This window comes from Ranitomeya imitator, chromosome 3, assembly GCF_032444005.1.
Source record: "Ranitomeya imitator isolate aRanImi1 chromosome 3, aRanImi1.pri, whole genome shotgun sequence".
Taxonomy (NCBI): domain Eukaryota; kingdom Metazoa; phylum Chordata; class Amphibia; order Anura; family Dendrobatidae; genus Ranitomeya; species Ranitomeya imitator.
This window is the reverse complement of record NC_091284.1, coordinates 820034773-820058454: the sequence shown is the minus strand read 5'-3', so window position 1 is coordinate 820058454 and position 23682 is coordinate 820034773. Positions and strand designations below refer to the sequence as shown.

Genomic DNA, 23682 nt, shown 5'->3' with positions numbered 1-23682 from the left:
CTTCACCATTAGTAACACACTATGCCGTCATTGATTAAACTCCTGCAGGGCACACAAGGTCCCACTGCTCACACCAGCACATGTCCAGGCCCGTTTGTACAGTAGTTTGCCAATGACCATCTGGATGATCCAGTGGAGGCATGGGAGAAGGCCATGTGGTCAGATGAGACCAAAATGGAACACTTTGGTATCAACTCCGCTCGAAGTGTTTGGAGGAAGAAGAAGGATGAGTACAACCCCAAGAACACCGTCCCAACTGTGAAGCATGGTGGGGGAAATATCATAGTTAGGGGGTGCTTTTCTGCAAAGGGGACAGGATGACTGCACCATATTGAAGGGAGGATGTATGGGGTCATGAATCACGAGACTTTGGCCAACAACCTCCTTCCCTCAGTAAGAGCATTGAATATGGGTCGTGGCTGGATCTTTCAGCACAACAATGACCCGTAACACACAGCCAGGGAAACTAAGGAGTGGCTCCGTAAGAAGCATTTCATGGTCCTGGAGTGGCCTAGTGTTACAACACCGCTGTCGGGTGACCCGGGACCAGGGGCTCCTTCCCTATCCCTAACACTAGGGAGTGCCCTAGTATGCCCTACTCCCTTGGATACTTCTGAAGTTATGATGTCTATTCTCTTCCCCCACCCAGGGAAGAGGGGCGCTACTGTGCACCATAGTACACCAACCCAACAAGGCAATACAAACAAAGGTTAACAGAAAACTCCATACAAAATATTCACTCACATGTAACAGATGAATGCACCAGGCATGGAGGTAGGGAAATAAACCAAAATAGAGAAGGATAGGGAATTACCACACATACAAACCAAGCAACAGTAACGGATAACTCCTCCAACTCTCCTTCTCATATGAACTCCTCTCCCTCCTGAAGCCATGCAGCAAATGCTAGCTCTGACAAGGATTTGTAACAGAGCTCAGATTATAAAGGGAAAGGGAGTGGCTAATCGATCACAGCGATTTCCAAGGTAGATGATTAACCAATGTTCTGCCAGAATAAACACATTCAAAATGAAAAAGTGCTCCTTCTCAGCGCCAGAGTAGGAGCAATCAGACGCTACGGTCTTCTGGCTCCGCGCTGTCACCCCGTGACAGTACCCCATTTTCTACGAGGGACCCCCGGAACCTCAAGACCAGGCCTATGGGGGTGTGCCACGTGAAAAACCTGGACCAGTCTGGCCACATGAACATCAGATTCTGGTACCCACATCCTCTCCTCAAGACCATACTTCCCCCCCAATGCACCAGATACTGAAGCGACCGACGAACAACACAAAAATCCCAAATCTTTGCAATCTGAAACTCCAAGTTTCCATCGACAATGACAGGAGACGGTGGTAGAGGTGATGGTCCTGAAGATGCAATGTACAATGCTCAAAAAATAAAGGGAACACTTAAACAACAGAATATAACTCCAAGTAAATCAAACTTCTGTGAAATCAAACTGTCCACTTAGGAAGCAACACTGATTGACAATCAATCTCACATGCTGTTGTGCAAATGGAATAGAAAAGAGATGGAAATTATTGGCAATTATCAAGACTCCCTCAATAAAGGAGTGGTTCTGCAGGGGGGGGGGACCACAGACCACATCTCAGTACCAATGCTTTCTGGCTGATGTTTTGGTCACTTTTGAATGTTGGTTGTGCTTTCACACTCGTGGTAGCATGAGACGGACTCTACAACCCACACAAGTGGCTCAGGTAGTGCAGCTCATCCAGGATGGCACACCAATGCGAGCTGTTGCAAGGTTTGCTGTGACTGTCAGCATAGTGTCCAGAGGCTGGAGGCGCTACCAGGAGACAGGTCAGTACACCAGGAGACGTGGAGGGGGCCATAGGAGGACAACCCAGCAGCAGGACCGCTACCTCAGCTTTTGTGCAAGGAGGAACAGAGGAGCACTGCCAGAGCCCTGCAAAATGACCTTCAGCAGACAACAAATGTGCATGTGTCTGCACAAATGGTTAGAAACCGACTCCATGAGGATGGTCTGAGTGCCTGATGTCCACAGATGGGGGTTGTGCTCACAGCCCAACACCGTGCAGGACGCTTGGCATTTGCCACAGAACACCAGGATTGGCAAATTCACCACTGGCGCCCTGTGCTCTTCACAGATGAAAGCAGGTTCACACTGAGCACATGTGACAGACATGACAGAGTCTGGAGACGGTGTGGAGCGCGATCTGCTGCCTGCAACATCCTTCAGCATGACCGGTTTGGCAGTGGGTCATGTTATGGACCTGGTGGTTAGGAGCACCCGGAACGACCTGATGGTTAAAGTCACACAGGACAAGCTCTGGGAAGTGGAAGCTCTGCTGACCGCAACCCCTAATCCTATCACACAACTAGAAATAGCCGTGGAGCGTACCTAACACGACCTAGACGCCTCTTCACAGCCTAAGAGCTAACTAGCCCTAAAGATAGAAAATAAAGCCTACCTTGCCTCAGAGAAATTCCCCAAAGGAATAGGCAGTCCCCCACATATATTGACTGTGAGTTAAGATGAAAGTCACAAACACAGAAATGAAACAGGTTTCAGCAAAGGGAGGCCAGACTTACTAAACAGACTGAGGATAGGAAAGGTATCTTTGCGGTCAGCACAAAAAACTACAAAAAGACCACGCAGAGTGTGCAAAAAGACCTCCGCACCGACTCACGGTGCGGAGATGCCACTCTGCATCCCAGAGCTTCCAGCGAGCAAGGAAAAATCATGATAGCCAGCTGGACAAGGAAACAATGAACAAATAAATGACTAGCAGGGACTTAGCTTCTGCTGGAGTAGACAGGTCACCAGAAAGATCCAAGAGCGAACTGAACCAGTACAAGAACATTGACAGCTGGCATGGAGTAACGATCTGAGTGGAGTTAAATAGAGCAGCCAGCCAAAGAATAACCTACGTCACCTGTGGAAGGAACCTCAGAAGCAGCAGCTCCACTCACAGCCACCAGAGGGAGTCCATGGACAGAACTCACCGCAGTACCATTCACGACCACAGGAGGGAGTTCGATAACAGAATTCACAACAGGGTCAGTAATGGTGTGGGGTGGCATTTCTTTGGAGGGCCGCACAGCCCTCCATGTGCTCACCAGAGGTAGCCTGACTGCTATTAGGTACCAAGATGAGATCCTCGGACCCCTTGTGAGACCATATGCTGGTGCGGTTGGCCTGGGTTCCTCCTGATGCAGGACAATGCCAGACCTCATGTGGCTGGAGTGTGTCAGCAGTTCCTGCAAGATGAAGGCATTGAAGCTATGGACTGGCTGCCCGTTCCCCAGACCTGAATCCGACTGAACACATCTGGGACATCATGTCTCGCACCATCCACCGTCGTCACATTGCAACAGACTGTCCAGGAGTTGGCTGATGCTTTAGTCTTATAAGGACCGATAAACCTGAGACCCAGTTTCCAAGATGGAACCTGTTCCGAGAGGACAATCACATCAAGTCAGCAACACACAACACCCACCAACGTCTCCGATCAGCCACACTCTTACATTTGGATCCCATCTTACTCAAATTATTCATAACCCCCTGCCATATGGTAGTAATGGAAAATGACAACCGTTCTTCCCCCGATAATCCAGAAGGGCGAATACTATTAAAAGAACTAAACTGAGGATGGAAAAACGGGGACTTACTGGACGATTCCTGACATTTACGGGGAATTCGGCAAATGGTAAGTAGCTAACCCAGTCCTCCTCATTTTCAGATACAGAACACCTGAGGTACGTCTCCAGATTCCCATTAAACCATTCAGTGTGCCCAAATTGATAAGACGGCTTTATTCTTCGGCTCAGTATGATTACTGTGAAACCTCATTTATGTCATTTTTTTACATTTTGGCGCTTTTACACAATAAAAACTTTTCTAGAAAATTGAACTATATTTGCATCGCTTTATTCTGAGAGCTATAACTTTTTAATTTTTCCGCTGATGGAGCTGTGGGCGACTTGTTTTATTGTGCGACAAGATGACGGTTTTCAACTGTACCATTTTTATTCACATTCAACTTTTTGATTGAGTTTTATTCCACTTTTATTTCCAGCGGTACTTGGTTTTTTTTGTGGCATTCATTGAAGGGGTTAACTAGTGTGATATAAGAAAAAAATGACCCAGCTCACCACCAATCCTGGTGTCCTGTAGTTTGTTGGTGTAATTCCAATTTCTGCCACAGGAGGGCAACAATGAGAACACGAAAAACCTCTGAGTGAAAAATATATAAAACTAGATGGTGGCCAGATTCTAACGCATCGGGTATTCTAGAATATGTATGTCCACGTAGTATACAGGTCCTTCTCAAAAAATTAGCATATAGTGTTAAATTTCATTATTTACCATAATGTAATGATTACAATTAAACTTTCATATATTATAGATTCATTATCCACCAACTGAAATTTGGCAGGTCTTTTATTGTTTTAATACTGATGATTTTGGCATACAACTCCTGATAACCCAAAAAACCTGTCTCAATAAATTAGCATATCAAGAAAAGGTTCTCTAAACGACCTATTACCCTAATCTTCTGAATCAACTAATTAACTCTAAACACATGCAAAAGATACCTGAGGCTTTTATAAACTCCCTGCCTGGTTCATTACTCAAAACCCCCATCATGGGTAAGACTAGCGACCTGACAGATGTCAAGAAGGCCATCATTGACACCCTCAAGCAAGAGGGTAAGACCCAGAAAGAAATTTCTCAACAAATAGGCTGTTCCCAGAGTGCTGTATCAAGGCACCTCAATGGTAAGTCTGTTGGAAGGAAACAATGTGGCAGAAAACGCTGTACAACGAGAAGAGGAGACCGGACCCTGAGGAAGATTGTGGAGAAGGACCGATTCCAGACCTTGGGGAACCTGAGGAAGCAGTGGACTGAGTCTGGTGTGGAAACATCCAGAGCCACCGTGCACAGGCGTGTGCAGGAAATGGGCTACAGGTGCCGCATTCCCCAGGTAAAGCCACTTTTGAACCATAAACAGCGGCAGAGGCGCCTGACCTGGGCTACAGAGAAGCAGCACTGGACTGTTGCTAAGTGGTCCCAAGTACTTTTTTCTGATGAAAGCAAATTTTGCATGTCATTCGGAAATCAAGGTGCCAGAGTCTGGAGGAAGACTGGGGAGAAGGAAATGCCAAAATGCCTGAAGTCCAGTGTCAAGTACCCACAGTCAGTGATGGTGTGGGGTGCCATGTCAGCTGCTGGTGTTGGTCCACTGTGTTTCATCAAGGGCAGGGTCAATGCAGCTAGCTATCAGGAGATTTTGGAGCACTTCATGCTTCCATCGGCTGAAATGCTTTATGGAGATGAAGATTTCATTTTTCAGCACGACCTGGCACCTGCTCACAGTGCCAAAACCACTGGTAAATGGTTTACTGACCATGGTATTACTGTGCTCAATTGGCCTGCCAACTCTCCTGACCTGAACCCCATAGAGAATCTGTGGGATATTGTGAAGAGAAAGTTGAGAGACGCAAGACCCAACACTCTGGATGAGCTTAAGGCCGCTATTGAAGCATCCTGGGCCTCCATAACATCTCAGCAGTGTCACAGGCTGATTGCCTCCATGCCACGCCGCATTGAAGCAGTCATTTCTGCCAAAGGATTCCCCACCAAGTATTGAGTGCATAACTGAACATTATTATTTGTTGGTTTTTTTGTTTGTTATTAAAAAACACTTTTATTTGATTGGATGGGTGAAATATGCTAATTTATTGAGACAGGTTTTTTGGGTTATCAGGAGTTGTATGCCAAAATCATCAGTATTAAAACAATAAAAGACCTGACAAATTTCAGTTGGTGGATAATGAATCTATAATATATGAAAGTTTAATTGTAATCATTACATTATGGGAAATAATGAAATTTAACACTATATGCTAATTTTTTGAGAAGGACCTGTATTGCACAGCCACGTAGTATATTGCCCAGCCACGTAGTATATTGCCCAGCCACGTAGTATATTGCCCAGCCACGGAGTATATTGCCCAGTCACGTAGTATATTGCACAGCCACGTAGTATATTGCACAGCCACGTAGTATATTGGCCAGCCACGTAGTATATTGCACAGCCACGTAGTATATTGCACAGCCACGTAGTATATTGCCCAGTCACGTAGTATATTGCACAGCCACGTAGTATATTGCCCAGCCACGTAGTATATTGCCCAGTCACGTAGTATATTGCCCAGCCACGTAGTATATTGCCCAGCCACGTAGAATATTGCCCAGCCACGTAGTATATTGCCCAGTCACGTAGTATATTGCCCAGTCACGTAGTATATTGCCCAGTCACGTGGTATATTGCCCAGCCACGTAGTATATTGCCCAGTCACGTAGTATATTGCCCAGCCACGTAGTATATTGCCCAGCCACGTAGTATATTGCCCAGCCACGTAGTATATTGCATAGCCACGTAGTATATTGCCCAGCGACGTAGTATATTGCCCAGTCACGTAGTATATTGGCCAGCACAGAGCCACGTAGTATAGAAACTTAAAAAAATAAAATAAACATATACTCACCTATAGCCCGTTGAAGTCCTGCTATACTCACCCTCCGCCGCCTTTCTCGCTCCTCTCCACGCTCCCGGGATCGCTCCATTGCAAGCGGCAGCTTCCGCTCCCAGGGCTGGTGTGAGCAGGACCTATGATGACGTCACGGCAGGTCCTTGTCGCACACCAGCCCTGGGACGGGAGCGGAAGCTGCCGCTTGCAATGGAGCGTGGCGAGGAGCGGGAAAGGCGGTGGAGGGTGAGTATAGCAGGTTTTTTGGTTTTTTTATTATTATTTTTAACATGACATATTGCATAGGCAGCATCAATAGTAAATAGTTGGGGACACACAGGGTTAATAGCAGCGGTAACGGAGTGCGTTACACCGCGGGCCGTTACCGCTGCCATTAACCCTGTGTGAGGATTACGGAGCGGGCGCCGGGCAGTGAGTGCAGGGGAGTAGGGGAGGGACTAATCGGACTGTGGCCGTTGCTGATTGGTCGCGGCAGCCATGACAGGCAGCTGCCGAGACCAATCAGCGAACGAATAACTGTGACAGAAGGACAGACAGACGGAAGTACCCCTTAGACAATTATGTATATAGATGATCGTTGCCTCTTAAGAAAAAAAAAATAAACAATGAAAATTATTTTCTTAAAAAATACCATTACCTTATAACCAGCAATGGATCACTAAATCATTGACGTTCATATGAAAAGTGACCATACGTGCCCTTTAAATGACCTCTGGTATATAGGGAATGACCCCCGCCACATACAGTGCAGCTATAATTACACCACGTGGGCGGACTGCCAGCCGGCATCTGGCGTTATTACTAATGGAGGAAGTGATGAGAAAGTGGCGTGATGGTGCAAGAGCGGGGACTCCACAGTCATGATCTTATGGTCAAATCACATTCTGGAGGTTTGATACTATTGAGCAAGAAGGAAATGCATCAGTCAGAGGCATGGAAGAATCACGGGAGGGCTGATGGCGGAATAATGAATGCAGCAGGCTTTCCAGGGAGCATATGCCAGAACGTGATGGCAGTGGGCAAGGACGAGTGTAGTGAAATGTGTGATGTATGACCAGCAGTAAATTAACATCTGTCCTGAGACCTATGTTATCCTGAGAAAGGCAGTTTCCTGGCTCCAGTCACCCCAGGGGGCCTTGCTGAGAACACACAGAATTGGAAACATTTCACACCTTCTGACTCCTTTGAACAGACAGGCCAGGTGCAGCATGACACCATTTACTATAAGAAAGGTCACGCAAATAGTGTTCAAAGAAAAATAATGAATTCATTGGTAAAATAGCCGGGATCCAGTCACAAACCAAGGATTAGAATATTAACCGGAGAGGCTGCTCTAGAAATTTGACCTCCAGGTTGAATCTATAAATTACACCTTTACACAGAGAAAGATGTTCACAGTGATGTGATCCATTCCATAGTTCCCCCTCCCTCAGGGGCAGAATACAAGACTGCAAGATTCGATATTTCTGTAAGTTTTATCCCTTTGAATTTAGAACTGTTTTGCATATTTGTATGTCACTTTTTATTCCCATATTTTTATACCCTTTTTACTGTAGGCACTGTACCTTTTCTATTAAAGCTTAAAACTTTAATAAGTCTGAACCTTGTATGCTCTAAAGAATCCATAGCCTTACCCTGCTGATTGGCAGATAGTAGTAGTAATGTTTCCGGGAATCATCGCCTGTGTGTTCGGTGACTGGTGGCAGCGTGTATGAGCGGGTGTGTGATTTATGCTCCCATTATAGCATAGGACAAAGGGTAAATGCTGGACTGAGAGAGGGGAGATAGATTAACCCTTGCAGGCGCAACCCCAAGTCACATGCTGAGAAGCGGGTACGTGACAATGAGATTTTAGCAGCCATATGCAGTGCCTGTAAAAAGTATTCATACCTCATAAGCAAATGAGCAAGAAGGTACAAATACTGATGATATACCTCATGACTATAAACGGTCACTGACAGCTGAGCGGCACAGGAAGAGGAGCGGGGACCTATGTCATCGCTCGCGCACAGAGCGCAGTGATCGGTCAGTCATTCTGACCTACTGATCACAGCAAGATCTGGCAGGAGGCGCCAAAATATCAGCACCTGCCACCTGATCACAGCAGGAGCTCACAGAAAGCGCCAAACTATCAGCACCTGCCACCTGATCACAGCAAGATCTGGCAGGAGGCGCCAAACTATCAGCACCTGCCACCTGATCACAGCAGGAGCTCACAGAAAGCGCCAAACTATCAGCACCTGCCACCTGATCACAGCAGAAGCTCACAGAAAGCGCCAAACTATCAGCACCTGCCACCTGATCACAGCAAGATCTGGCAGGAGGCGCCAAACTATCAGCACCTGCCACCTGATCACAGCAGGAGCTCACAGAAAGCGCCAAACTATCAGCACCTGCCACCTGATCACAGCAGGATCTCACAGAAAGCGCCAAACTATCAGCACCTGCCACCTGATCACAGCAAGATCTGGCAGGAGGCGCCAAACTATCAGCACCTGCCACCTAATCACAGCAGGATCTCACAGAAAGCGCCAAACTATCAGCACCTGCCACCTGATCACAGCAGGAGCTCACAGAAAGCGCCAAACTATCAGCACCTGCCATCTGATCACAGCAGGATCTCACAGAAAGCGCCAAACTATCAGCACCTGCCACCTAATCACAGCAAGAACTCTCAGAAAGCGCCAAACTATCAGCACCTGCCACCTGATCACAGCAGGATCTCACAGAAAGCGCCAAACTATCAGCACCTGCCACCTGATCACAGCAAGATCTGGCAGGAGGCGCCAAACTATCAGCACCTGCCACCTGATCACAGCAGGAGCTCACAGAAAGTGCCAAACTATCAGCACCTGCCACCTGATCACAGCAGGATCTCACAGAAAGCGCCAAACTATCAGCACCTGCCACCTGATCACAGCAGGATCTCACAGAAAGTGCCAAACTATCAGCACCTGCCACCTGATCACAGCAAGATCTGGCAGGAGGCGCCAAACTATCAGCACCTGCCACCTGATCACAGCAGGAGCTGACACAAAGCGCCAAACTATCAGCACCTGCCTCCTGATCACAGCAAGATATCACAGAAAGCGCCAAACTATCAGCACCTGCCACCTGATCACAGCAGGATCTCACAGAAAGCGCCAAACTAGCAGCACCTGCCACCTGATCACAGCAGGATCTCACAGAAAGCGCCAAACTATCAGCACCTGCCACCTAATCACAGCAGGATCTCACAGAAAGTGCCAAAATATCAGCACCTGCCTCCTGATCACAGCAGGATCTCACAGAAAGTGCCAAAATATCAGCACCTGCCTCCTGATCACAGCAGGATCTCACAGAAGGCGCCAAACTATCAGCACCTGCCACCTGATCACAGTAGGATCTCACAGAAAGTGTCAAACTATCAGCACCTGCCACCTGATCACAGCAGGATCTCACAGAAAGCGCCAAAATATCAGCACCTGCCTCCTGATCACAGCAGGATCTAACAGAAAGTGCCAAAATATCAGCACCTGCCACCTGATCACAGCAGGATCTCACAGAAAGTGCCAAACTATCAGCACCTGCCTCCTGATCACAGCAGGATCTCACAGAAAGCGCCAAAATATCAGCACCTGCCTCCTGATCACAGCAGGATCTAACAGAAAGTGCCAAAATATCAGCACCTGCCACCTGATCACAGCAGGATCTCACAGAAAGCGCCAAACTATCAGCACCTGCCACCTGATCACAGCAGGATCTCACAGAAAGCGCCAAACTATCATCACCTGCCACCTGATCACAGCAGGATCTCACAGAAAGCGCCAAACTATCAGCACCTGCCACCTGATCACAGCAGGATCTCACAGAAAGCGCCAAAATATCAGCACCTGCCACCTGATCACAGCAGGATCTCACAGAAAGCGCCAAACTATCAGCACCTGCCACCTGATCACAGCAGGAGCTCACAGAAAGCGCCAAACTATCAGCACCTGCCACCTGATCACAGCAGGATCTCACAGAAAGCGCCAAACTATCATCACCTGCCACCTGATCACAGCAGGATCTCACAGAAAGCGCCAAACTATCAGCACCTGCCACCTGATCACAGCAGGATCTCACAGAAAGCGCCAAACTATCAGCACCTGCCACCTGATCACAGCAGGATCTCACAGAAAGCGCCAAACTATCAGCACCTGCCACCTGATCACAGCAGGAGCTCACAGAAAGCGCCAAACTATCAGCACCTGCCTCCTGATCACAGCAGGATCTCACAGAAAGCGCCAAACTATCAGCACCTGCCTCCTGATCACAGCAGGATCTCACAGAAAGCGCCAAACTATCAGCACCTGCCACCTGATCACAGCAGGATCTCACAGAAAGCGCCAAACTATCAGCACCTGCCACCTGATCACAGCAGGATCTCACAGAAAGCGCCAAACTATCAGCACCTGCCACCTGATCACAGCAGGATCTCACAGAAAGCGCCAAACTATCAGCACCTGCCACCTGATCACAGCAGGATCTCACAGAAAGCGCCAAACTATCAGCACCTGCCACCTGATCACAGCAGGATCTCACAGAAAGCGCCAAACTATCAGCACCTGCCACCTGATCACAGCAGGATCTCACAGAAAGCGCCAAACTATCAGCACCTGCCACCTGATCACAGCAGGAGCTCACAGAAAGCGCCAAACTATCAGCACCTGCCTCCTGATCACAGCAGGATCTCACAGAAAGCGCCAAACTATCAGCACCTGCCACCTGATCACAGCAGGATCTCACAGAAAGCGCCAAACTATCAGCACCTGCCACCTGATCACAGCAGGATCTCACAGAAAGCGCCAAACTATCAGCACCTGCCACCTGATCACAGCAGGATCTCACAGAAAGCGCCAAACTATCAGCACCTGCCACCTGATCACAGCAGGAGCTCACAGAAAGCGCCAAACTATCAGCACCTGCCACCTGATCACAGCAGGATCTCACAGAAAGCGCCAAAATATCAGCACCTGCCACCTGATCACAGCAGGATCTCACAGAAAGCGCCAAACTATCAGCACCTGCCACCTGATCACAGCAGGATCTCACAGAAAGCGCCAAACTATCAGCACCTGCCACCTGATCACAGCAGGATCTCACAGAAAGCGCCAAACTATCAGCACCTGCCACCTGATCACAGCAGGATCTCACAGAAAGCGCCAAACTATCAGCACCTGCCACCTGATCACAGCAGGAGCTCACAGAAAGCGCCAAACTATCAGCACCTGCCACCTGATCACAGCAGGATCTCACAGAAAGCGCCAAAATATCAGCACCTGCCACCTGATCACAGCAGGATCTCACAGAAAGCGCCAAACTATCATCACCTGCCACCTGATCACAGCAGGATCTCACAGAAAGCGCCAAACTATCAGCACCTGCCACCTGATCACAGCAGGATCTCACAGAAAGCGCCAAACTATCATCACCTGCCACCTGATCACAGCAGGATCTCACAGAAAGCGCCAAACTATCAGCACCTGCCACCTGATCACAGCAGGATCTCACAGAAAGCGCCAAACTATCAGCACCTGCCACCTGATCACAGCAGGATCTCACAGAAAGCGCCAAACTATCAGCACCTGCCACCTGATCACAGCAGGATCTCACAGAAAGTGCCAAACTATCAGCACCTGCCTCCTGATCACAGCAGGATCTCACAGAAAGCGCCAAACTATCAGCACCTGTTACCTGATCACAGCAGGATCTCACAGAAAGCGCCAAACTATCAGCACCTGCCACCTGATCACAGCAGGATCTCACAGAAAGCGCCAAACTATCAGCACCTGCCACCTGATCACAGCAGGAGCTCACAGAAAGCGCCAAACTATCAGCACCTGCCTCCTGATCACAGCAGGATCTCACAGAAAGCGCCAAACTATCAGCACCTGCCACCTGATCACAGCAGGATCTCACAGAAAGTGTCAAACTATCAGCACCTGCCACCTGATCACAGCAGGAGCTCACAGAAAGCGCCAAACTATCAGCACCTGCCTCCTGATCACAGCAGGATCTCACAGAAAGCGCCAAACTATCAGCACCTGCCTCCTGATCACAGCAGGATCTAACAGAAAGCGCCAAACTATCAGCACCTGCCACCTGATCACAGCAGGATCTCACAGAAAGCGCCAAACTATCATCACCTGCCACCTGATCACAGCAGGATCTCACAGAAAGCGCCAAACTATCAGCACCTGCCACCTGATCACAGCAGGATCTCACAGAAAGCGCCAAACTATCAGCACCTGCCACCTGATCACAGCAGGATCTCGGCGCTGCTAGTGGCCGAGCTCCTGCAGTAACAGCCCCCAGCTGTTTAACCCCCTAAATGCTGCAGCTTCTTCCTTCAGACAGAAAGGATCCCATCCTGAGGAGGAAACTCTACAGTCCCTTCAGAGGAGGCTCCGCCGCTGACTGCTCGCTGGATCCCGCACACACCGGTCAGAACACATCATCACCTACAAACCTCCCGCGCGCACAGCTCCGCCAAGCCCCGCCCGGTTCCCGACACGTGACTGAAACTTTCAGCGTTTGCTCCGCCCTCATCTGGTTTGGCCACGCCCCTATTTGTATCACGCGACTGACCGATTACCGAGATATCGCCCCGCTCCGCAGTGTCATAGCTGACAGGGGGCGGGGCCCGGTATAAGTCCTGCCTCCTCCTTCCCGGCCGGCGGTGACTGGCAGCAGCAGGGCTCAGCATGGCTCCGGCGCTGGACAGGCCCGGCTACTGGGGGCCGCCGACCTCCACCCTGGACTGGTGCGAGGAGAACTACGCCGTGTCCGCCTACATCGCCGAGTTCTGTGAGTGACTGTGCTGTGTGTGCAGCGGTGTGCGGAGTGTAGCTGTGTGTGCCTGGCTAGTGTGTGTGCACCTGTGTACTGTCCATACAGTATATACTGTCCATAGAGTATATACTGCCCTGTGTACCGTCCATACAGTATATACTGCCCTGTGTACTGTCCATACAGTATTTACTGCCCTGTGTACCGTCCATAGAGTATATACTGCCCTGTGTACCGTCCATAGAGTATATACTGCCCTGTGTACCGTCCATAGAGTATATACTGCCCTGTGTACCGTCCATAGAGTATATACTGCCCTGTGTACCGTCCATAGAGTATATACTGCCCTGTGTACCGTCCATAGAGTATATTCTGCCCTGTGTACTGTCCATACAGTATATACTGCCCTGTGTACCGTCCATAGAGTATATACTGCCCTGTGTACCGTCCATAGAGTATATTCTGCCCTGTGTACTGTCCATACAGTATATACTGCCCTGTGTACTGTCCATACAGTATATACTGCCCTGTGTACCGTCCATAGAGTATATACTGCCCTGTGTACCGTCCATAGAGTATATTCTGCCCTGTGTACCGTCCATAGAGTATATACTGCCCTGTGTACCGTCCATAGAGTATATACTGCCCTGTGTACTGTCCATACAGTATATACTGCCCTGTGTACCGTCCATAGAGTATATACTGCCCTGTGTACCGTCCATAGAGTATATACTGCCCTGTGTACCGTCCATAGAGTATATACTGCCCTGTGTACCGTCCATAGAGTATATACTGCCCTGTGTACCGTCCATAGAGTATATACTGCCCTGTGTACCGTCCATAGAGTATATTCTGCCCTGTGTACTGTCCATACAGTATATACTGCCCTGTGTACCGTCCATAGAGTATATACTGCCCTGTGTACCGTCCATAGAGTATATACTGCCCTGTGTACCGTCCATAGAGTATATACTGCCCTGTGTACTGTCCATACAGTATATACTGCCCTGTGTACCGTCCATACAGTATATACTGCCCTGTGTACCGTCCATAGAGTATATTCTGCCCTGTGTACTGTCCATACAGTATATACTGCCCTGTGTACCGTCCATAGAGTATATACTGCCCTGTGTACCGTCCATAGAGTATATTCTGCCCTGTGTACCGTCCATAGAGTATATACTGCCCTGTGTACCGTCCATAGAGTATATTCTGCCCTGTGTACTGTCCATACAGTATATACTGCCCTGTGTACCGTCCATACAGTATATACTGCCCTGTGTACTGTCCATACAGTATATACTGCCCTGTGTACCGTCCATACAGTATATACTGCCCTGTGTACTGTCCATACAGTATATACTGCCCTGTGTACCGTCCATAGAGTATATACTGCCCTGTGTACTGTCCATACAGTATATACTGCCCTGTGTACCGTCCATACAGTATATACTGCCCTGTGTACCGTCCATAGAGTATATACTGCCCTGTGTACCGTCCATAGAGTATATACTGCCCTGTGTACCGTCCATAGAGTATATACTGCCCTGTGTACCGTCCATAGAGTATATTCTGCCCTGTGTACTGTCCATACAGTATATACTGCCCTGTGTACCGTCCATACAGTATATACTGCCCTGTGTACCGTCCATAGAGTATATTCTGCCCTGTGTACTGTCCATACAGTATATACTGCCCTGTGTACCGTCCATAGAGTATATACTGCCCTGTGTACCGTCCATAGAGTATATTCTGCCCTGTGTACCGTCCATAGAGTATATACTGCCCTGTGTACCGTCCATAGAGTATATTCTGCCCTGTGTACTGTCCATACAGTATATACTGCCCTGTGTACCGTCCATACAGTATATACTGCCCTGTGTACTGTCCATACAGTATATACTGCCCTGTGTACCGTCCATACAGTATATACTGCCCTGTGTACTGTCCATACAGTATATACTGCCCTGTGTACCGTCCATAGAGTATATACTGCCCTGTGTACTGTCCATACAGTATATACTGCCCTGTGTACCGTCCATACAGTATATACTGCCCTGTGTACTGTCCATACAGTATATACTGCCCTGTGTACTGTCCATACAGTATATACTGCCCTGTGTACCGTCCATAGAGTATATACTGCCCTGTGTACCGTCCATAGAGTATATTCTGTATACACACAGCCTGTGTACTGTCCATAGAGTATATACTGCCCTGTGTACCGTCCATAGAGTATATTCTGCCCTGTGTACTGTCCATACAGTATATACTGCCCTGTGTACCGTCCATAGAGTATATTCTGTATACACACAGCCTGTGTACTGTCCATAGAGTATATACTGCCCTGTGTACCGTCCATAGAGTATATACTGCCCTGTGTACCGTCCATAGAGTATATTCTGCCCTGTGTACCGTCCATAGAGTATATTCTGTATACACACAGCCTGTGTACCGTCCATAGAGTATATACTGCCCTGTGTACCGTCCATAGAGTATATACTGCCCTGAGTACCGTCCATAGAGTATATACTGCCCTGTGTACCGTCCATAGAGTATATACTGCCCTGTGTACCGTCCATAGAGTATATACTGCCCTGTGTACTGTCCATACAGTATATTCTGTCCATAGAGTATATACTGCCCTGTGTACCGTCCATAGAGTATATACTGCCCTGTGTACCGGCCATACAGTATATACTGCCCTGTGTACCGTCCATAGAGTATATACTGCCCTGTGTACCGTCCATACAGTATATACTGTCCATATACTGTATACACACAGCCTGTGTACCGTCCATACAGTATATAATGCCCTGTGTACCGTCCATACAGTATATACTGCCCTGTGTACCGTCCATACAGTATATACTGCCCTGTGTACCGTCCATAGAGTATATACTGCCCTGTGTACCGTCCATACAGTATATTCTGTCCATAGAGTATATACTGCCCTGTGTACCGTCCATAGAGTATATACTGCCCTGTGTACTGTCCATAGAGTATATACTGCCCTGTGTACCGGCCATACAGTATATTCTGCCCTGTGTACCGTCCATAGAGTATATACTGCCCTGTGTACCGTCCATACAGTATATACTGTCCATATACTGTATACACACAGCCTGTGTACCGTCCATACAGTATATACTGTCCATATACTGTATACACACAGCCTGTGTACCGTCCATACAGTATATAATGCCCTGTGTACCGTCCATACAGTATATACTGCCCTGTGTACCGTCCATAGAGTATATACTGCCCTGTGTACCGTCCATACAGTATATTCTGTCCATAGAGTATATACTGCCCTGTGTACCGTCCATAGAGTATATACTGCCCTGTGTACCGTCCATAGAGTATATACTGCCCTGTGTACCGTCCATAGAGTATATACTGCCCTGTGTACCGTCCATAGAGTATATACTGCCCTGTGTACCGTCCATAGAGTATATACTGCCCTGTGTACCGTCCATACAGTATATACTGCCCTGTGTACTGTCCATACAGTATATTCTGCCCTGTGTACCGTCCATAGAGTATATACTGCCCTGTGTACCGTCCATACAGTATATACTGCCCTGTGTACTGTCCATACAGTATATACTGCCCTGTGTACCGTCCATAGAGTATATACTGCCCTGTGTACCGTCCATACAGTATATACTGTCCAGTGTACCGTCCATACAGTATATACTGTCCAGTGTACCGTCCATACAGTATATACTGTCCTGTGTACCGTCCATACAGTATATACTGCCCTGTGTACTGTCCATACAGTATATACTGCCCTGTGTACCGTCCATAGAGTATATACTGCCCTGTGTACCGTCCATAGAGTATATACTGCCCTGTGTACCGTCCATAGAGTATATACTGCCCTGTGTATCGTCCATACAGTATATACTGTCCATATACTGTATACACACACCCTGTGTACCGTCCATACAGTATATACTGCCCTGTGTACTGTCCATACAGTATATTCTGTCCATAGAGTATATACTGCCCTGTGTACCGTCCATACAGTATATACTGCCCTGTGTACTGTCCATACAGTATATACTGCCCTGTGTACTGTCCATACAGTATATACTGCCCTGTGTACCGTCCATAGAGTATATACTGCCCTGTGTACTGTCCATACAGTATATTCTGTCCATAGAGTATATACTGCCCTGTGTACCGTCCATACAGTATATACTGTCCATATACTGTATACACACAGCCTGTGTACCGTCCATACAGTATATACTGCCCTGTGTACTGTCCATACAGTATATACTGTCCATATACTGTATACTGTCCATATACTGTATACACACAGCCTGTGTACCGTCCATACAGTATATTCTGTCCATAGAGTATATACTGCCCTGTGTACCGTCCATACAGTATATACTGTCCATATACTGTATACTGTCCATATACTGTATACACACAGCCTGTGTACCGTCCATACAGTATATACTGCCCTGTGTACCGTCCATACAGTATATACTGCCCTGTGTACCGTCCATACAGTATATACTGTTCATATACTGTATACACAGACTGTGTACTGTCCATAGAGTATATACTGCCCTGTGTACCGTCCATACAGTATATACTGCCCTGTGTACCGTCCATACAGTATATACTGCCCTGTGTACCGTCCATACAGTATATACTGTCCTGTGTACCGTCCATAGAGTGTATATACTGTCCTGTGTACTGTCCATAGAGTGTATATACTGTCCTGAGTATTGTCCATAGAGTATATAATGCCCTGTGTACCGTCCATACAGTATATACTGCCCTGTGTACCGTCCATACAGTATATACTGTCCATATACTGTATACACACAGCCTGTGTACCGTCCATACAGTATATACTGTCCTGTGTACCGTCCATACAGTATATACTGTCCATATACTGTATACACACAGCCTGTGTACCGTCCATACAGTGTATATACTGCCCTGTGTACCGGCCATAGAGTGTATATACTGCCCTGTGTACCGGCCATACAGTGTATATACTGCCCTGTGTACCGGCCATACAGTGTATATACTGCCCTGTGTACCGGCCATACAGTGTATATACTGCCCTGTGTACCGGCCATACAGTGTATATACTGCCCTGTGTACCGGCCATACAGTGTATATACTGCCCTGTGTACCGGCCATACAGTGTATATACTGCCCTGTGTACCGGCCATACAGTGTATATACTGCCCTGTGTACCGGCCATACAGTGTATATACTGCCCTGTGTACCGGCCATACAGTGTATATACTGCCCTGTGTACCGGCCATACAGTGTATATACTGCCCTGTGTACCGGCCATAGAGTGTATATACTGCCCTGTGTACCGGCCATAGAGTGTATATACTGCCCTGTGTACCGGCCATAGAGTGTATATACTGCCCTGTGTACCGGCCATAGAGTGTATATACTGCCCTGTGTACCGGCCATAGAGTGTATATACTGCCCTGTGTACCGGCCATAGAGTGTATATACTGCCCTGTGTACCGGCCATAGAGTGTATATACTGCCCTGTGTACCGGCCATAGAGTGTATATACTGCCCTGTGTACCGGCCATAGAGTGTATATACTGCCCTGTGTACCGGCCATAGAGTGTATATACTGCCCTGTGTACCGGCCATAGAGTGTATATACTGCCCTGTGTACCGGCCATAGAGTGTATATACTGCCCTGTGTACCGGCCATAGAGTGTATATACTGCCCTGTGTACCGGCCATAGAGTGTATATACTGTCCATATAGCGCAGTTATGGCCAAAGTTTTGAGACTGACGCAAATTTTGGTTTTCACAAATTTGCAGCTTTTGTGTTTTTAGATATTTTGCTCAGTTATTTTTATCGTTACTGATGTACAGTTTGGAGTGACCGCCCGTCGCCGCCATCATCAGTATCTGGTGACCGCCCGTCGCCGCCATCATCAGTATCTGGTGACCGCCCGTCGCCGCCATCATCAGTATCTGGTGACCGCCCGTCTCCTCCATCATCAGTATCTGGTGACCGCCCGTCTCCTCCATCATCAGTATCTGGTGACCGCCCGTCTCCTCCATCATCAGTATCTGGTGACCGCCCGTCTCCTCCATCATCAGTATCTGGTGACCGCCCGTCTCCTCCATCATCAGTATCTGGTGACCGCCCGTCTCCTCCATCATCAGTATCTGGTGACCGCCCGTCTCCTCCATCATCAGTATCTGGTGACCGCCCGTCTCCTCCATCATCAGTATCTGGTGACCGCCCGTCTCCTCCATCATCAGTATCTGGTGACCGCCCGTCTCCTCCATCATCAGTATCTGGTGACCGCCCGTCTCCTCCATCATCAGTATCTGGTGACCGCCCGTCTCCTCCATCATCAGTATCTGGTGACCGCCCGTCTCCTCCATCATCAGTATCTGGTGACCGCCCGTCTCCTCCATCATCAGTATCTGGTGACCGCCCGTCTCCTCCATCATCAGTATCTGGTGACCGCCCGTCTCCTCCATCATCAGTATCTGGTGACCGCCCGTCTCCTCCATCATCAGTATCTGGTGACCGCCCGTCTCCTCCATCATCAGTATCTGGTGACCGCCCGTCTCCTCCATCATCAGTATCTGGTGACCGCCCGTCTCCTCCATCATCAGTATCTGGTGACCGCCCGTCTCCTCCATCATCAGTATCTGGTGACCGCCCGTCTCCTCCATCATCAGTATCTGGTGACCGCCCGTCTCCTCCATCATCAGTATCTGGTGACCGCCCGTCTCCTCCATCATCAGTATCTGGTGACCGCCCGTCTCCTCCATCATCAGTATCTGGTGACCGCCCGTCTCCTCCATCATCAGTATCTGGTGACCGCCCGTCTCCTCCATCATCAGTATCTGGTGACCGCCCGTCTCCTCCATCATCAGTATCTGGTGACCGCCCGTCTCCTCCATCATCAGTATCTGGTGACCGCCCGTCTCCTCCATCATCAGTATCTGGTGACCGCCCGTCTCCTCCATCATCAGTATCTGGTGACCGCCCGTCTCCTCCATCATCAGTATCTGGTGACCGCCCGTCTCCTCCATCATCAGTATCTGGTGACCGCCCGTCTCCTCCATCATCAGTATCTGGTGACCGCCCGTCTCCTCCATCATCAGTATCTGGTGACCGCCCGTCTCCTCCATCATCAGTATCTGGTGACCGCCCGTCTCCTCCATCATCAGTATCTGGTGACCGCCCGTCTCCTCCATCATCAGTATCTGGTGACCGCCCGTCTCCTCCATCATCAGTATCTGGTGACCGCCCGTCTCCTCCATCATCAGTATCTGGTGACCGCCCGTCTCCTCCATCATCAGTATCTGGTGACCGCCCGTCTCCTCCATCATCAGTATCTGGTGACCGCCCGTCTCCTCCATCATCAGTATCTGGTGACCGCCCGTCTCCTCCATCATCAGTATCTGGTGACCGCCCGTCTCCTCCATCATCAGTATCTGGTGACCGCCCGTCTCCTCCATCATCAGTATCTGGTGACCGCCCGTCTCCTCCATCATCAGTATCTGGTGACCGCCCGTCTCCTCCATCATCAGTATCTGGTGACCGCCCGTCTCCTCCATCATCAGTATCTGGTGACCGCCCGTCTCCTCCATCATCAGTATCTGGTGACCGCCCGTCTCCTCCATCATCAGTATCTGGTGACCGCCCGTCTCCTCCATCATCAGTATCTGGTGACCGCCCGTCTCCTCCATCATCAGTATCTGGTGACCGCCCGTCTCCTCCATCATCAGTATCTGGTGACCGCCCGTCTCCTCCATCATCAGTATCTGGTGACCGCCCGTCTCCTCCATCATCAGTATGGGTATGTGCACACGTTGCTGATTCTCTGCGGATCCGCAGCGTTTTTGAGGTGCAGTACAATGTAAATCAATGAGAAAAAAAAATGCTGTGCACACTTTGCGGAAAATCCGCTGCGGAAACGCTGCGGTTTAAAAGAAGTAGCATGTCACTTCTCTTTTGTGAATCTGCAGCGTTTTTGTACCCATTCCATTAGGGACCGCAGGGGTAAAAAACGCAGCAAATCCACAAGAAAACCGCCGCAAAAACGCACAAAAAACGCTGCGGAACCGTAGGTGCATCTTCTGCCAGGAGAGGCAGAATCCACACCAGAAATTCCTTGGCCTAATCCGCAGCGTGTGCACGTAGCCTATCTCGTGACTGCCCGTTGCTGCCATCATCAGTAATTCTTGACTGCCCGTCACCTCCATCATCAGTATCTGGTGATCGCCCGTCACCTCCATCATCAGTATCTGGTGACCGCCCGTCTCCTCCATCATCAGTGTCTGGTGACCGCCCGTCTCCTCCATCATCAGTATCTGGTGACTGCCCGTCACCTCCATCATCAGTATCTGGTGACTGCCCGTCACCTCCATCATCAGTATCTGGTGACCGCCCGTCACCTCCATCATCAGTATCTGGTGACCGCCCGTCACCTCCATCATCAGTATCTGGTGACCGCCCGTCACCTCCATCATCGGTATCTGGTGACGGCCCGTCGTTTCCGTCATCAGTATCTGGTGACTGCCCGTCGCCTCCATCATCAGTATCTGGTGACTGCCCGTCGCTTCCATCATCAGTATCTGGTGACTGCCCGTCGCCTCCATCATCAGTATCTGGTGACTGCCCGTCGCCTCCATCATCAGTATCTGGTGATGGCCCGTCGCCTCCGTCATCAGTATCTGGTGATGGCCCGTCGCCTCCGTCATCAGTATCTGGTGAAGGCCCGTCGCCTCCACCACTTCTCGTCACTTGTACACAGGTTATGGAGGATCTCTGCAGGAGATTGTGCCAAACATGTTGGAGACCTGACCCCCGATCTTCAGTGTTTCCAAATGATCCCAGACAGACTGGATGATGTCAGATTAGGACTCAGTGGGGCCGGATCATCGCCCCCAGGACTCCTCTTTCTTAATTACATTGGCTGGATGTTGGGGGTCGTTGTCCGGCTGCTGAATAAATTTTGAGCCTTAAGATAATGCCTCCTGATGGCATTATCTTAATTGTGATTTCCTCTTGATGCCACATGAAATTTTTACTGCCCCAGGATGAAACCTGAAAGTGGTGATCGGGGTTGTACCTGGGTGTGTATAAAGCCAGGAGCACTGCTCTAAAAACAATCATGTTCTTGAGGAGTGGAATGTGGTTGTACCTGGGCACAGACATTGCCTACAGCCACCACTGTGCTACAATGTATCTATAGGAACCTTGTAGAACACTGGTCGTCATGGTGACAATGTATCCAGAAGCTATGGCTACTGTCCTGGTGCTGGGGGGGTTTCTGCTGTCTCCAGATCCTGTGAGGATACCATGCAGTCGATTTCAGCATAGACTTGTGCTTGCGACTGGCAGGGCATGCTGGGAGTTGTAGTTCTGTAACCACTAATGAGCCAAACATGGGGGAATTGCCGCTGCTGGCGATATCTCTACCGTACAGACGTGTCCACCGGGCTTTACACCTGCAGGAAGGTCTGTAAATCATTACAGTAAGCGGAAGAGTCGGCGCCTGTGATGCAGCCGCTGGTATTACCCCTGAGATAACGGGGCCGTCACTGGATTCAAGGGTCAGAAAAAAAGTTTCAAAAAATTGCCACGTCTGTAAAAGTTCAGTTTTTCTAATTAGTATTTTTAGGTCATGCATACTGTAAACGTCATTCAGATGAAAAAAATAAATCCATCTTTTATTCTTTTTTTTATAACATTAATTTTTGTAAAAGGGGACATTTTAAGTATTTTTACATTCTTGTAAGTATTTATTTTCCCTTATTTTTTTTTTTTAATTTCATGTTTGGTCACAGCAACTTCCCCCCACAAACATCAAAAAGTTTTGTACGTCAATATGGTACCAATAAAAATTTCTGCTCGCCACAAAAAAAATTCCTCCTCACCCTCCAAACCCAGCTCCATTGATGGTAAAAATTAAATGGTTGTGTGAGTCTGAAGTTTGTCCCCAATACATTTTTTTTTTTTTTTTTTTAAAGCAAAATAGTAATAAAAAAAAAAAAAAAAAAAAAAATGTAATCGTACTGGCTTTCAAAAGTTTTCCATGCTGTAAAAATAAATCTCAAAAAAACATTGTGGAATTAACAGTACGTCATTTTTTTATTTTTTTTTGTTGTTCACCTTTCATCTCATTTTTAATTTTTCTTTTTCCGTTATATTATACGGTAAAATGAATGGTGTCATTCTAAACTACGAGCTGTTCTGATAAAAAAACAAAAAATAACAAACAAGCCCTCATACGGGAAATGGGGTAAAGAATGGAATGTTTGGCATTTAAATGGCTAGTCTCAGCTGA

The 23682-nt window shown here is 48.3% G+C and overlaps 1 protein-coding gene across 2 annotated transcripts in view; it reads left to right on the top strand.

The window, feature by feature from the left end:
- The window catches only part of ACER3 (alkaline ceramidase 3), a 193844-nt gene that overhangs the window by 130687 nt on the left and 39475 nt on the right, over positions 1-23682 (top strand). Inside the window, exon 1 of one of the 2 annotated variants that reach the window (XM_069759375.1) lies at positions 13121-13371. The exons of the other annotated variant lie outside the window; for it this stretch is intronic. Coding sequence (XP_069615476.1) covers positions 13269-13371 — 103 coding nt within the window. The 5' untranslated portion in view covers positions 13121-13268. Of the gene's footprint in view, positions 1-13120; positions 13372-23682 lie in introns of those variants that run through there. 2 annotated transcript variants of the gene reach the window in all.